The sequence below is a fragment of the Podarcis muralis genome, chromosome 1 (genome assembly GCF_964188315.1).
Source record: "Podarcis muralis chromosome 1, rPodMur119.hap1.1, whole genome shotgun sequence".
Classification (NCBI taxonomy): Eukaryota; Metazoa; Chordata; class Lepidosauria; order Squamata; family Lacertidae; genus Podarcis; species Podarcis muralis.
In genome coordinates, this window is record NC_135655.1 from 36,013,416 (window position 1) to 36,027,181 (window position 13,766).

At 43.3% G+C, this 13,766-nt stretch overlaps 1 protein-coding gene across 5 annotated transcripts in view; it reads right to left on the reverse strand.

Annotated features, from left to right (window-relative positions):
* The window catches only part of G2E3 (G2/M-phase specific E3 ubiquitin protein ligase), a 26,094-nt gene extending 14,060 nt beyond the window's left edge, over positions 1 to 12,034 (reverse strand). Inside the window, exons 1-6 of one of the 5 annotated variants that reach the window (XM_028721433.2) lie at positions 11,897 to 11,995; positions 6,833 to 6,935; positions 3,650 to 3,705; positions 2,323 to 2,420; positions 2,034 to 2,135; positions 34 to 158 (exon numbers count right to left, since the gene is read on the reverse strand). In XM_028721433.2, the coding sequence (XP_028577266.2) occupies positions 34 to 158; positions 2,034 to 2,135; positions 2,323 to 2,420; positions 3,650 to 3,705; positions 6,833 to 6,876 (425 nt within the window). In that variant the 5' untranslated portion in view covers positions 6,877 to 6,935; positions 11,897 to 11,995. Of the gene's footprint in view, positions 1 to 33; positions 159 to 2,033; positions 2,136 to 2,322; positions 2,421 to 3,649; positions 3,706 to 3,979; positions 4,086 to 6,832; positions 6,936 to 11,885 lie in introns of those variants that run through there. The other 4 variants (XM_028721440.2, XM_028721449.2, XM_028721422.2 and 1 more) reach the window with 4 other exon arrangements.
* Positions 12,035 to 13,766: the final 1,732 nt, after the last annotated feature.

Consider the following 13,766-nt stretch of genomic DNA (forward strand, 5'->3'; position numbering starts at 1 on the left):
ATTTTACTAAAAAAGTTAATGAAAATAACTTACGGAAAATTTTCCCTGAATTGGAAAATGCATCCTCGCTCTACCCCACAAGGAAAGTGGTAACTTCGTTTGCATCTGGACGCCACACAACCAATTGAAGCACCTCTTTTCTTACAGATAGCACATTTCTAAAAACAAATACCACCAGTTGTTTTAATTTTTTGTTTTAGTAGTTATTCTAAAACTTATTTTAATCTCTGCTTAAAATAAGAAGCAATATATAACTGTATAAAATGTATATTAAGAGAAATGCACTGTTGAATAATTCATCACTACTAGTCAAAACAATAATGAGCCTTTTCTGAAATGTCTATGATTTACTATACAGTGGAACCTCAACTTACATACGGCTCTACTTACGTATGATTCCAGTTACGACCTTCAGTAGGTGCTTCGACTTATGAACTTTCCTCTAGATACGAACAGAGGCCTTGCCAGCAGCCCGGAGCTTGCCCGGCTGGCTGCGGAGCAGCGCTGAGGTCTCTGCTGCCGGGGACAGGGCCCCCATCCCACCCTCAAAACTATGGAAGAGGTGCCGCCTGCAAGAGGCACAGCAGGGCGCACTGCAGCCCCAAACCCCACCAAAGAACTAATCTGAGGAAGTCTAGAGAAGAACCTGGCCCGGCAAGAAAAAAAGTGACCCTGGCCGAAGTGAACCAGCTCTTTACTGACCCATGCCCCACCCCCATCTTGGCCAGGCAAGCCCACCCACCCTCAGTGCACGTAAGTTGAAAAAATGTTAATTTTTTTCATCTACAATACTGTCTTATTTATTTTATAGTACAGTACATTGATTATTGCCTTCATTTTATGGATCTATGGTCTCGTTAGACAGTAAAATCCGTGTTAAGTTGCTGTTTTAGGGGATGTTTTTCATCGTCTAAGACGGATGAATTCACTTTTCCATTACTTTCTATGGAAAAGTGCACCTCTACTTATGTACATTTCTAGTTATGACAGGACCTCCGGAACGGATTATGGTTGTAAGTAGAGGTTCCACTGTAGTTCATTTTTCTATTATGTAAATGAAAATGTAACTAGCTTTCTTTTCTCTTTTCTCATTTGGTTCACTGCAAAACCAAGCAATAATCCTGTCATCTGCATAGCCACTCATTCAGAATTGTCCATTATCACTAGTATTTTGTATACAGAACTCCAGCTAATGTGATAATTTAAAATGCTGGTTTTCGCTCTTTCAGATTTGCAAATAACTTTATATAACAACAGAACAGCATTAAAGACTCTGTCTTAAAAATATATGTAAGTATCTTACTCCCAATTCCCACTCTACATCTTCAGTATTTCTATTTGGGGTAGAAATTTCCAACATGCTTTTGGCATTTCCAGAACCTTTAGTTTAGAGATTTGATTAATTTTGTTTAACACCAATCACAGAAGTTAACTGTTTTTAATACAGTTAATTCTACAGGTTATCTGAGAAGTGATTGGCTTTCTCATCTAAAAAGGAAAAAAAAGAAAAAAAAAGCAGCATTGTTTACTACAACTATTTTTTAAAAATCCCTGGGTTTTATCCACTGCTATCCTAACCATTAACTAGAAATGACTGCTTAATGCTATACAGATTTCTTTAACCAAAACAGTTGCATCAATATCTGCCTATAATGCCAGAGCAAGACTGTAGACTTAGTGAAACTCAACTACAGTGGTACCTCAGGTTACATACGCTTCAGGTTACATACACTTCAGGTTACAGACTCCGCTAACCCAGAAATATTACCTCGGGTTAAGAACTTTGCTTCAGGATGCGAACAGAAATTGTGCGGCGGTGGCACTGCGGCAGCATGAGGCCACATTAGCTAAAGTGGTGCTTCAGGTTAAGAACAGTTTCAGGTTAAGAACAGACCTCCAGAACGAATTAAGTTCTTAACCCGAGGTACCACTGTATATCATATTTTAGCATATTGTACTGGTATACTTGATGCTATGTCCTTCTGGTCAGACAACTCTTTGGAACAGACTCAACATTCAAGATAAATTCTTACCAGTCTTGCAGCTCGATTAATTTCTTTTTGGATGTCCTCAGGTAAAAACCCATAAAAACCTTCTTCGTCTTCACCTCTCTGCCAAATCCCACTTGACATTAACTACAATAAAGGAATGGATTACTGGTAAGTTATAAAAATGATAACTTTCCACTTGAGAAAAAACATTACTGCAGACAACCACGTACACATGCTCTACTCTAGCTGATCACACCACCCCCCAAGGAGGTGTTGCTTTTCACTGTAGCAAAGTACTTAGAATTTTGCAGGTTCAAAAGAAAATACTTACCACACAGTAATAATGAACAGTGAGATTGTAGTCCTCGTAAGTCCTCCTTTCCCCATACTTTTCAGGACGGTCATCAGCCCGTTGACAAAATTCACAGGCTAAAATATTAAGAAGCAATTTTATATAGCGTGTTAGTTCTCTGAAATGCCACTTTTTCTTTAGATGTTTAACAGATGTTTCAAGTTGTAAGATATACCCTTCCGACACAAAGCAACAATACCTGGACACAATGGGTTGCATCCAGTATCCCTTCAATTCAGAGAAGGGACTGAGATCTAGCAGATGCTCCTGCTAGAGGAAAGTGGGGGGGGGGGAGGCATTGTGTGGCATGATGTTCAGAGACAGGAATGAGCTGCAGTGAGTGCCCCTCCTTTGCACAGCTGGGGAGGGCATTTGGAAGCACTGAATGAAGGGAGCATGACCCTGAAGCTCCCTGTGGTGCATTTCTCTGTGCTGAACTATGTTTTGGCACAGAGGTCACCCATATTTCTGGAACAGTGGCAATTCACAACCACAGACACATACACTCCCTCTTGAAAAATACGGAAACATTGCATCCAGTTGTTGTTGAGTTCAATAGGAAAAATCAGAACTAAAACAAAATTGTTAGAACACTGTAGATTGTCCAACATGGGGGTTTTAGTGACTGATCCAGTACGGATAACAAAGCCAAGAACATGATACATAGAGGATGAAGCATTCTATGTCTGAAGATTTGGGGAAGGGACTGAGGGGAAGGACAAATCTAATCACAAGGTTAAGTATCAGTTTAAGTAAATATTTCAAATTCCGTCTGCCAGTAATTACTGCAGTGCTTGTTTGTAGCAGGTTAGTGTGGTACAGAGGTTAGATTAGGACCTGGGAGACCAAGGTTCAAATTCCATCAGCTAGAAAGCTTACTGGTTGACCGTGACCCTCACTCAGCCTAACCTACTTCAGAGTACCTTTGGCAGGATAAAATGGGGAGGAGAACAATGTATGGAACCTTTAGCTCCTTGGTACAGCTAGGCTTATTAAGAATGGGGCAAAGTGACAAGAATAGTTAATTATCCAGCCCCTGAAACAATTGTTACATGAATTTGAAATGGCAAATTGCACTAGCATTAAAAACACAGTTCTTTTTTGTACAAATCCATGATTGGCATTTGGTTACATTAATTCAGGCTTCCTCAACCTCGGCCCTCCAGATGTTTTTGGTCTAAAACTCCCATGATCCCTAGCTAGCAGGACCAGTGGTCAGGGATGATGGGAATTGTAGTCTCAAAACACCTGGCGGGCCAAGATTGAGGAAGCCTGCATTAATGAAGTAAACATGCACGGTACTTACTCAATTTCTGAAGGCAGCCAACAATGTTATCACTCATCCTAGCGTTCTCCTTCCAACTGTTAAATATGGAAGAAGAAAAAAAATCAGTTGCAGCATACCTGATATTAGTTTTTTTAGTCTAGTACCATACCCAGTATTCTGTTTCAAATTAAAAACAAAGTACAAGAAACAGAATTATTGGTTTAACTACTCAGTATACTTTTCTGCTGTCATGACAAATCTGGCTTCAGGTTTTGTATTAATCAGTAGCTCATTGAAATTTGCCGTTATTTTTAAAAGTAGCCACAACAACATTTTTAGAATAAACTTGAAATTCAGAAAAGCAAATACATTATCTTTTCGGTGGTACAAAATTATCTGGAAGAAAATAAGCTCCTAGCGTCCTTGCAGTTAGCTATTTTGTCTCTGTGAGTCAGCTGAGAGTCCTGCCTTCAGTCTTCATCCAGAAAAATAAGATGATAAGGAACAAGTGAAGAAAAAGAAAAAAAGAGGGAAGGAGGGGTAGGGGAGGGGATGAGAGGGGAGTTGAGTTTTTGTGTCAACTGAAGAGGCAAGCAGTGAGATGAGGTAACAGGTCACAAAGGTTATTACTTTCAATTAGGTCATAAAGGCTCTTGCTCTGGGACAGTATAGTTGTTATCCAACACTCCAGAAAGGTACCTCATGAACCAGTAAGCTTATACAAAAGGGTATTTTGCCATTATAAATGCCTCTTGCTCCCTTGGAATGACTTGGAATGCTCCCTTGGGTATCACTCTAGTAGATTGTTATCCAATAAAATATATCAGTGGTAAGTTGAATTTCTAAGCCTGTAAAATAAGACACTTTGCAACACAGCAAATCCCAAGATGCAAGTATCTTCCATGCCTAGTGTAAAGTTAATACTTTGCTTAAAATCTTCCGAAACAGAATATGTCAGATTAGGTTAGCCTCCAACGTCCCACTTCAACAAGAAGAGATATCAGAACAGTTTAGTTTGGCTAGCTGGAAAGGAGACTAATGAATGTGCACTACTATCACTGCATTACACTGACCATGTGTAAAGATTTGAATGAAAAGCTAATTTTATTTGTTTTAGGAATACAGTATGCACCAATAAAAAGTTCTGAAACAGATACTACATAGAAATCCTAGTTATAAGCTCCATGCAGGATCATCCATTTGGGAGAAAACAGGTCTGCAAAAATAAGGCTTTTGCCTGCTGCTCAAAAGACAGCTTGCAGGGATTTTATTCCACAAACAGAGCTCCAACAAGAGATACCGTAATTTTCGCTCCAAAACACGCACTTTTTTGCTCCTAGAAAGTAAGGGAAAATGCCTGTGCGTGTTAAGGAGCGAATGCACTCGACTGGATCCATGGCTGCCGTCAGTCAAGCAAAGCAAGCTTTGCTTGCTTTACAGCCAGGAGGAGGGGGAGGAGCCGAGGAGGGAGGGAGGGAAGGAGAGCCATGGCAGCAAAGCGGGCAGCAGCCGCTTACACGCGAGGAGGAACAGACGGGAGCCATAGGGAGCCGGAAAAGCGCCGCGTAGCCAGCAACAGCTGCTGCAGCCTCAGCTAGCAACGCTCTCTAAACGGAGCAATGAGGCTGCAGAGGGACGGCAGGGCACAGGAGGGCTCTGAGCCACGAGCGCAGTGAAAACCAGTAAAAAAGTAAAAAAGTTTTTAAAAAGGCTGCTGGGGACAGGAGGGCACGGGATGAGGGAGAGAGGGAAATTAGATTCTCCCAGCGTCTCAGCTGATCCGCTGAGCAGGACTTGGGTTGCAGGGGATTCGCCATTAGCTGCGTAAAGCAGCAAAGAGGGAGAGAAGGAGCAAAGCGGGAGAGGAAAGGAGCTGCTTACACTGCTGTAAGTGGCTGCTGTCTGGTTGGCTCCTTTAAAGCAACAGTGCTCTTTCCCTCCCCCCTCCCCTCTCAGCTCGCCGAAAAGCTCCTTTTCCACACACCCCACTCGAGCTCCTTCTCCCCTTAAATCCCTCTCCTGCATCATTAGCCACATCCTTTTCCACACACCCCACGCGTGTTCCTTCTCCCCTTAAATCCCTCTCCTGCATCATTAGCCACATCCTTCTCCACCCACCCCACGCGTGTTCCTTCTCCCCTTAAATCCCTCTCCTGCATCATTAGCCACATCCTTTTCCACACACCCCACGCGTGTTCCTTCTCCCCTTAAATCCCTCTTCTGCATCATTAGCCACATCCTTCTCTACACACCCCACGCGTGTTCCTTCTCCCCTTAAATCCCTCTCCTGCATCATTAGCCACATCCTTCTCCACCCACTCCACGCGTGTTCCTTCTCCCCTTTAACCGCTCGCCTGCATCATTAGCCACATCCTTCTCTACACACCCCACGCGTGTTCCTTCTCCCCTTAAATCCCTCTCCTGCATCATTAGCCACATCCTTCTCCACCCACCCCACGCGTGTTCCTTCTCCCCTTTAACCGCTCGCCTGCATCATTAGCCACATCCTTCTCTACACACCCCATGCGTGTTCCTTCTCCCCTTAAATCCCTCTCCTGCATCATTAGCCACATCCTTCTCTACACACCCCACGCGTGTTCCTTCTCCCCTTTAACCGCTTGCCTGCATCATTAGCCACATCCTTCTCTACACACCCCACGCATGCTCCTTGTCCCTTGAATGCTTTTCCTTCCCTCCCTACTTAAAACGTGGTTACAAAGCACGGATCCACATGGATCCTCAGGATTTTTGCACTGGGTCACCCCAGGTTCACCATCAGATCACATAAAATGTCCATGGCTACAGCCTGCACCAAAAAAATCACGCACCCACTGTTTCATGGGGCTGCAATGGCGCAAAAACGTGGTTACAAAGCATGGATCCACAGGATTTTTGCATTGGGCTACCCCAAACTCACCGTCAGATCACGTTTGTGGCCACAGCATGAACCACAAAAATCATACATCCACTGTTTTGTTTAGAATATTTTTTTCTTGCTTTCCTCCTCTAAAAACTACGTGCGTGTTATGGTCAGGTGCGTGTTATAGAGCGAAAAATACGGTAACTCTCTGCCCACCCCCACTTCAGAGGATGGCTTCCAAGAGGGACATTGGTTTGAAATTGGCAAAAGGCCTCTGCGTTGGCAACACTATTTAGCTGACTATACAAAACAACCAAATCACAAATCTTTTTTGTTTTTGTTGATAATTGTTTTTAGATTACCTCTCCTGAAAAAATATTCTTTTCTCAATAATGTCCAAAGGCATTCAAGATCCACAAGCTCTAAGTATTTCAACAGTGATATCATCTGTACACGTAGGGTACCCTGTGTAATATGGACAGAAGCAGATGGGAAAAGTTACAACCTTCACTATCTTCAATCATTCCTCTTACAGAAAAAGAAACTGGGAATATTTTATTATCCTAAACACTTGTCTACCCAGAAATAAGCAAAATACTCCTGAGTAAGCATCTTGAGGATCACAGCAGAAGGTTCTTAAATTCAGCAGATGGATAAAGAAAGGTATGCATGTGCGCAGAGCCTTAATGATCTTTAGCAAACTTTTATTTCTTCTGCAGGCTTTTTTGTGGGGTGGAACTTGGGTTATCCGGATCATGCTAAGTAATCAAAACACTATTTTAAAAAGCTTTATTTTTCTATTTCCAGACAGGTACAGCCTGAGTTACAAAAATACAATTCATACAAGTCAAGGCTGATACTTTTTATCAAAAATTAATTAATTTATCAAAAATTAATAAACGTAACAAACGTGTCATGACTTCAGATAAAACAAAGGCAAAGAAAAGGATCCAGCTGGGGGGCTGTATCCTGAGCTTCTTCACCTCTGGCAAACCACTTTGACAGGTGGGTGGGACTGTCCACCTGTCAATCACCTGATGTCACCATGATTTCAGAGAACCTATCTGCCTCTTTTGCTGCACCTCTTCAAGTCCAAGTAGCGCTTGAAGTCATTGCCGAACACCATTTTCTTCACACCCTGCTTTCATGCAGGGACAAGCTACATTCCGGAGTTCCCTGTTCTCACTGGGGCTTGAAGTCACACCAAACAGCTGATTGGCTCTGACTTCAAATCCCAATTTTGTCAGGGATCCACTCCACCTGGGAGCTCTGATTGAGTACTCCTGAATGGAACCAACCCTAACAGGTCTTGGAAGCCCTGCTTACCAAGAAACAAGCAACAGTACACTTTACAGCAGGCTTCCTCAAACTCGGCCCTCAGGTGTTTTTGGCCTACAACTCCCATGATCCCTAGCTAGCAGGACTAGTGGTCAGGGATGATGGGAATTGTAGTCTCGAAAACATCTGGAGGGCTGAGTTTGAAGAAGCCTGCTTTACAGTTCCCAACTGTTTGTTTGCAGCCATGTTTTACCTGCCGCACACCTGATGTCATATAAACCACTCTGAAGATTTTCCCGAATCAAGTGGTACAAAAATTTTATGAAATAAAAAATAAATAGAAAAATGACTTGGGGCATGGCTTGGAGAAAATGGCTTTGTGAGTAGAATTAGGACCCCTGCTGGGCCAAAGTTTCCCCACTGCTGAGATAAAACAATAGAACACCTGCAGCTAACAGTCACTTTTGAGAACTATGGAAAAAATGTTGTGTGTATTAAAAAAAACCAACAACTTATTTTGGAGCAACCTCTGATTTCAAAGTCAAATCTACACTGCCACAGTCAGTCAGTTTTAAATAAAATGTTCTAAACAAACAAAACAAGGAAAGGAGACAGAATTTCAAATGCATGTTTTCCCTTCTGTTAACAGGCAACAAAGACAAGCTTTGCACTTCAGGAGCTTTCACAGATGCCATTTCAGTTCACTGTATGTGTCCTGAATTTAAATATGAAATGGTCTTAAGTTCACATTGTGGTCTGTGACAGCCTAATGCTACCACTTGAAAGGAAACCACTGGGCTATTTGTTTAGCAAATCATATTCCGTTTTTAGTAGAAATGCTCTCTAAATTGAAGGACAGCTCCAAGCAATAATAACCAGCCTGCATGTATTATACACTGCAAATCTGAAATGACTTAACATTCCTGAACTTAGGAAGTAATATCTTAAGAGTCTTTTAGCTCAGTTTACTCAGAACTGTCCACTGAATTCAATAGGACATGCTTCCTAGTACTTTGGACTTACAACTTACAAACCTACTTAGACTGGAACCCAAACAGTAATTTAAGAAATCTCACTAGAAAAAGGAAGATATTTCAGCCTAAGATTCTGGGGTGTTCAGTGGAAACAGGGAAGATAACCCTATGAATCAGAAGCACATGTGTAATATATGGATGCTGAAATATGTCAACTGCCTCAGCCCTTTCACTACTTATAGAAAAGAGTGCTCCAACCATAAACAGTTGCTAAGTCACAGTGACCAACTTGACAGTAATAATAATTTTATTATTTATACACCGCCCATTTGGCTGGGTTTCCCTAGCCACTCTAGGCAGCTCACAGCATATATCAAAGCATAATAAAACATCAAACATTAAAAACTTCCCAATACAGGGCTACCTTCAGATGTCTTCTAAAAGTTATGTAGCTCTTTATCTCCTTGACATCTGAAAGGGGGGGGAGAGGTGTTCCTCAGGGAGGGTGCCACTACTAAGAAGGCCCTTTGCCTGGTTCGCTGTAACTTCACTTCTTGCAGTGAGGGAACCAGCAAAAGACCCTCAGAGGAGGACCTCAGTGCCTGGGCTAAACAATGGGGGTGGAGACATTCCTTCAGGTATACTGGGCTGAGGCTGTTTAGGGCTTTAAAGGCCCAGTGGGGAAGAGTCAGTAAAGGGGTGTTATCTGCTTAGGGCAGTGAATGACTGAGAGAATCACCACAGTGGTTGGGAAGGAAGAGACAAATGAGAAATGAACTGAAAAATGGCTCCTTGTCACCTTCCAGCCTTGCAAAATAATGACACAAAGGGAAACAAATGCTATTCTCTTTTTGTAAGTGCTTCCCTGGGTTAAGTTGCTTTTTTATTTCTGGCATTGACAACTGTGTGGCACACAGAAATTCAACAGGTAAAGCTTTTCCTGACATAAAGGAAGTGATGGGAAATGGTTTGTTTGCACCAGCTGAATTCCTGTATGACATGTTTCCAGACTATGAACCTGCCTGCTCTTTAAGTTCTGCATTTCAGGCTCTACTCCTAGATGTCATTTTCAAAGCTGAGGTGGGTAACTGGGATTTAGGGACTCTTCAGTGATGATGTCCCAGTTGTGAAATAGCCCCACTTTAGTGCATAGGGGAGGTTCCCAGTGTGTGAATTAGTGATCAAGATATCCCCATCCAGGAAAGGACATAGTGTAGCACAATTATACTTGATGGTAGGTGTTCTTCTTTCCCATTATCTGTGATTTCATTTTTCTGCTTTAAATTGTTTTAATTTACAATTTTACCTTCATAAGCCACAGTATAAAATGATTAAATTAATGATTTTAACTTTTTGACAGGTGAAAATTTTATTATTTAGAGCTCTGAATGAAAACCCTATTGTTTCCTTGTTTTCCCCTCAAATTTATTTTGTTTTAATTGTAATGTCAAGAGTTGAATTTAAGAATGTTTTTGAATATAAAATGCTAGCTGTTAAATGTAGAAAGAGGAGCTCTGTCACAACAAAAAAAATATATATGTGGAAAATCATATTCCTGGGGATTTCAAACATATAGAAAACAGGCATCAGTGGGAAGAAAGAAGGGCTGTATAAAATAAAATCCTCAGTAAACAGCCCTTTAAAGCAAACAAATAGGAGTTTTATCCTACCTTAAAGCTAATAAACTTACTTTAGCATAATCTACTTTGAACCAACTTCACAATACTATGCATGTTTACTTAAAAGCACGCCCAACTGAATTCAATGGGGCTTACTTTCAAGTAAGAGTGCATGACTAGGGAGTAAGTCTTGCACAAAACACAGCAAGTCTGATATGCACAGGATTACACTGTAATTCATCAGCCTTAATGGTATTTTCTGTAGCATGGCTGTCCCTAAAAAAAAATATCTTCTTTTAAGCATGTTAAAGATTCTCCTACTGTATTTCTTTGAGCAGAAGTAACTCTGTCAACCACTCGAAAAACTGTTACTGGGAGGGGGCTGTAGAGTATATCTTTCTTCTCTTCCCCATCCAGCCAGGATGCTCTGGGGGCATTAGTGTGTGGTTTCTCTCTCTACATATAGGATGTGGAATACTTATAAATATACTCCAATATTACAGAATACCAGTAAAACATCCAGTGTCTGGCACTTTAATTACAGTATATACATTTAGGCAGCAGGCATAGAACATTCCTCTTCAACCAGCCTTTGCTAATTCACATTCAATTAAATGTGTAGTAGGAGGGGAGATTTTTTGGTTTACCTTTTTTGTTACCTTTGTTGTCTTTTTTATATTGTATTTTTATGTTGTACCACCCTTCATCTGTAGATCTCAGGGCGGTATACAAATTTAATTGACAGCAATACAGTGGTACCTCAGGTTCAGTACTTAATTTGTTCCGGAGGTCCGTTCTTAACATGAAACTGTTCTTAACCTGAAGCACCACTTTAGCTAATGGGGCCTCCTGCTGCCGCTGCCGGAGCACAATTTCTGTTCTCATCCTGAAGCAAAGTTCTTAACCTGAGGTAATATTTCTGGGTTAGCGGAGTCTGTAACCTGAAGCGTATGTAACCCGAGGTACCACTGTAGTAATAATAATACCAAAGGAAACTGAAGTCAGGTAAGTGCTTCTCATCACTCAGACCGTGGGATGCGCCCAGCAACATCAGCACCACCCTCCTATCCCAACCATGATTTGCACCCGGATCCTAGTGCACATTTACTCCGAAGGAAACCCACGGGGAGAAAGAATACAATGGCCCTCGGGATGAGGCCAATGGCTCACCTAGTCCAGCATCCTGTTCTCACAGTGGCCAACCAGATGCCTGTGGGAAACCCGCAAGCGGGACCCGAGCACAAGAGCAAGTGGCATTCCGAAGTAAACCCCACAGCAGTTTACTCTCGTGTAAGGATGCTGCAAAACCGCAGTTAAATGCCAAAGCAGCTGCTTTGCATGCAAAATGTCCCCCGGTCTCAGGGTTGGCAGGCGCTCCCTGCCTGAAATCCCGGAGAGCAGCTACCAGCCCGTGCAGGCAATACTGAGCTGGACGGGCTGATGCTCCGGCGTCTCCCGGAGCGCCGTGTGAAAGGCGGGAAAAACGCCCTCCCTGCGCGCGCCCTTCTCCCAACCCTCGCGGCCACCATTCCTGCCCCGCGCACCTCAGGCTCACCTGCGCGATCCGTAAAGCGGGCGGACCCGCACCCTCCCGCTCGCACGTCCACTCCAAAATAACCGCCCGAGCATTCAAAACTCCAGCATCCGCTTGCGTCACAAAGGCGGCCAAGGACGCGAGGAGGAAGCCCCGCCCCGCCCCGCCCCGCCCCTCGTCCTTCCGATCGCTTGGTCGGCTGCTCGGCTGCTCTTGCCTTAATTAAGCAGAATTCCCGGATCTCCGGGCGACATCTGTTAATCGGGCGCTCGGCTGCTGCTGTCTTGGTGCTCGTCTTCTCACTCCTTCAGTCTCTTAGCCGTAGGAGGGAGGAGGTTGCAGCGCCTTCGCTCCCCTTCACCTTCCGCGGTCCGAAGCCCTCGGGGCCGCGGCGGGAGACTGGCTTCAGTTTGAGCCTGGCTTGCTCGCCGGGGACGTGCATTTTCGCCCCAAGTTACCGAAGCACAGCCGGGGAAGGTTGCGCGGGGCTGGGGGGGAGCGGAATATCAGCCACCGAAACGGGAGGCGCCTCGCTCCGCTGTACTTGCGTTCCTGCTAGTAAAAGCCCATTGCTTTTTCGGCGAGGTTTGCTCCTAAGTCATGGGTTCAGGATCGCAGTCCTAACTGGACGCAAGCCCAGGGGATGTACTCTCTGGGGGAGCAATTGCGGGAAGGATCGCGACAGAGGGGCAGGGTGCACACATTTTACAGCTTGTCAGTTTGCGCCCGAAGCTTTGCAGCATAAACAAGAGCGCTCGCTCTCTCTCTCTCTCTCTCTCTCTCTCTCACACACACACACACACACACACGCCCCCCTTTACTGACAAACTCCAGTGTGTTGGCTTCCTATAAGGCAAGCTGAATTATGAAGTCTTGAACTCAATTAAAATGGTAATGCTTCCAAAACTTAATGTTGGCTACTGTGTGAACAGGATGCTGGGCTAGACAGGTCATTGACCTGATCCAGCAGCAGGCTCTTTCCCCGTTATATTAAAGCTGTATATGTCGTAAATTAAATATTGATTCCCTGAAGTGTGCTGTTCCCATGTGCTGTTTTCTAAAAATGGGGTGTGATTTGTGAGAACACTACTGTTTCATTTTAAAATCTCGGAAACTGATTGTGAGAGGTAGGGTGAAAATTCAGTGCACAGTAATTTAACTTGATAGCGTTATAGAATTGTAGAACTGGAAGGGACTGTGCACTGCAGGAATCTCAACTTAATAATTTTTTATTTGTACCCTACCCATTTGACTGAGTTTCCCCAGTCACTCTGGGCGGCTAAAGCATACTGCATATGTTTGCTCCAGGGATACTATTTTCCAGAGATTTGCTTCTTTAATGATGAGATATCTTCATTTGCAAAGCAATTTGTTAGCACCCCTACTGAGGCAATAAAAGGGTTTTCTTTTTGTCTTTCTAATGAACTGTAAATACTCTGCCTCTATTTCTCTACCACATATAAACTCCTCATAGTTTACTTCGGGGGTGGTGGTGGTGGTGGTGGTGTTTTTTGGCCACTGTAGCAGTTGTGACCCCTCACCTCTCGCATCTCTTCAATTTTTTCTTCTGCATCTAAGAGCATTAGGCCCATGCAGCTATTGGTGCACTTCCAGTCTGGCCATGGTTAGCTGATCACTAGTGTTACAGCTGCACTGAGCCTTGCTAGGTTGACTGGAAACATGATGCATAACTAGACATTCAGGAAATGTGCTACTACATAGTTGTTTGATATATTCATAACAGCCGTACACGTGGTTGTCAAGAGTTCCTTCTTGACACAACTGATACTGCAAGGTAATCTAATTCGTATCCAAAATAGCAAGCACAACGTTCAGATAAAATGCTACCTGTGCAGCTCTGCCCATAAATATATGTTTGTACAGAGAACCA